This window comes from Myotis brandtii, unplaced genomic scaffold (genome assembly GCF_000412655.1).
Source record: "Myotis brandtii unplaced genomic scaffold, ASM41265v1 scaffold23, whole genome shotgun sequence".
In the NCBI taxonomy this organism is placed as follows: Eukaryota; Metazoa; Chordata; class Mammalia; order Chiroptera; family Vespertilionidae; genus Myotis; species Myotis brandtii.
In genome coordinates, this window is record NW_005358649.1 from 1,077,061 (window position 1) to 1,078,433 (window position 1,373).

At 53.6% G+C, this 1,373-nt stretch overlaps 1 protein-coding gene across 1 annotated transcript in view; it reads right to left on the reverse strand.

The window, feature by feature from the left end:
* The window catches only part of CPA6 (carboxypeptidase A6), a 201,094-nt gene extending 200,503 nt beyond the window's left edge, over window positions 1–591 (reverse strand). Inside the window, exon 1 of the mRNA XM_005866347.2 lies at window positions 258–591. Coding sequence (XP_005866409.1) covers window positions 258–373 — 116 coding nt within the window. The 5' untranslated portion in view covers window positions 374–591. The remainder of the gene's footprint in view (window positions 1–257) is intronic.
* Between the last annotated feature and the right edge of the window lie 782 nt (window positions 592–1,373).

The following is a 1,373-nucleotide window of genomic DNA, read 5'->3' on the forward strand; positions in this document are numbered from 1 at the left end:
CCCGCAGCTACTGCAAAGACAGAATCCCATTCACCGTGGGTCCGCAGGGGAGGCTGGCACACTATGCAAAGTATGGGAAGCTAGACTCGCACCCTCCACATTCTCTCAAGTGAGCTCAGCCAACGAGCTGGGGACTCACACACATTTTACTTTAGGTGACCAGGAAAGTATTCAGGTTCACACAGAGACCACCATCCCTACACCAGCCCCCTCATCCAACTAAAAGCCGTGCAGGGCATCAAGGTTGTTGCACTTACCCAGCGTAGCGGTTGCTGTAAAGGTGGCTGTGCCCTGGTTGCAGGATCTTCAAAAAGATCAAGCAAAGAGGCAGAGAGGCAGCTGTCTGGCTCCTGGGCTTCCCGAGGAACTTCATAGCGTTTCAGTGACAGGAGCTGAAGTTCGTTCCAGCAGGCACCCGAGGCTGGAGGTGGCTCACAGCACCCCCTCCACACGCCCAGGGTCTCTGAGAGGGGGTGGGGGGGGGGGAAGGCTTGGGAGTGAGCAAAATGTGACACTTCTTTCCAGCCACAGGATTAAAAAAAAAAGTTTAAACGGCCGAGGAAGGAAAGTGGCTCTTCAGACTTGGTCTTGGGACAAGAGCAGCAGCATACACAGCCCAGCCCAGCCCAGCCCCTGAGCCGGCTCCTTAACCAGGCTCTCCTGGAAGGGGCTGGGCCTCCCCCGTGCTGACTCACGGCAGGGGCTTGCTGGGTGCTGCTTCCTTTGGGAAACTCCTCTCTGGTTCTTTTTGTTGTTTGTTTTTTGCTTTCCATCTTCAGGCTCCTAACTTTTCTGGCCAGCCTTTCTTCTTCTATTACCCTCTACAGCAGAGGACCTGAACCTAATTGCAAACAATTTGTCTGAGGATGCGCTAAACATGCAGGCATAGAACATTCCAGGCTTAATGTTTTGATCTACCATGACAAATCTCTACGAATTCCACATCCTGAAATGCACAGTGGAGAGCCTTGTGTGTATGGGTGCAGGGGTGGGCTGGGGCACCTGGATAGGAACAGCCAGCCTTGGTCCCGTGGTCATCTGTACCAGGAAGGGGTAGCGTCTCTCCTGGGCTTCAGAGAGCTCTTAAGGTCCATCCGCAGCATCAGCACCCAGAGCTGCGGCTATTTCAGAGGTTCTCTTGGGGAACAGGAGGCCTCCAAGTGCTTTGCCACCTTCTCTGCACATTTGGAATTACTTAGGGAGCCAGACCATTTAAATCAGAATTCCCGGGCGTGGGAGCAGTTGTGTAAAGAGCTCCTAAGGTGTTCCCATGGTCAGTCACCACGCTGGTCTTGAGTGGGCTTCTCAAACTTTAATGTGCATGCAGATCACCTGGGGAGCTTGTTAAACCGCAGCTTCTGATGCAGTGGGCT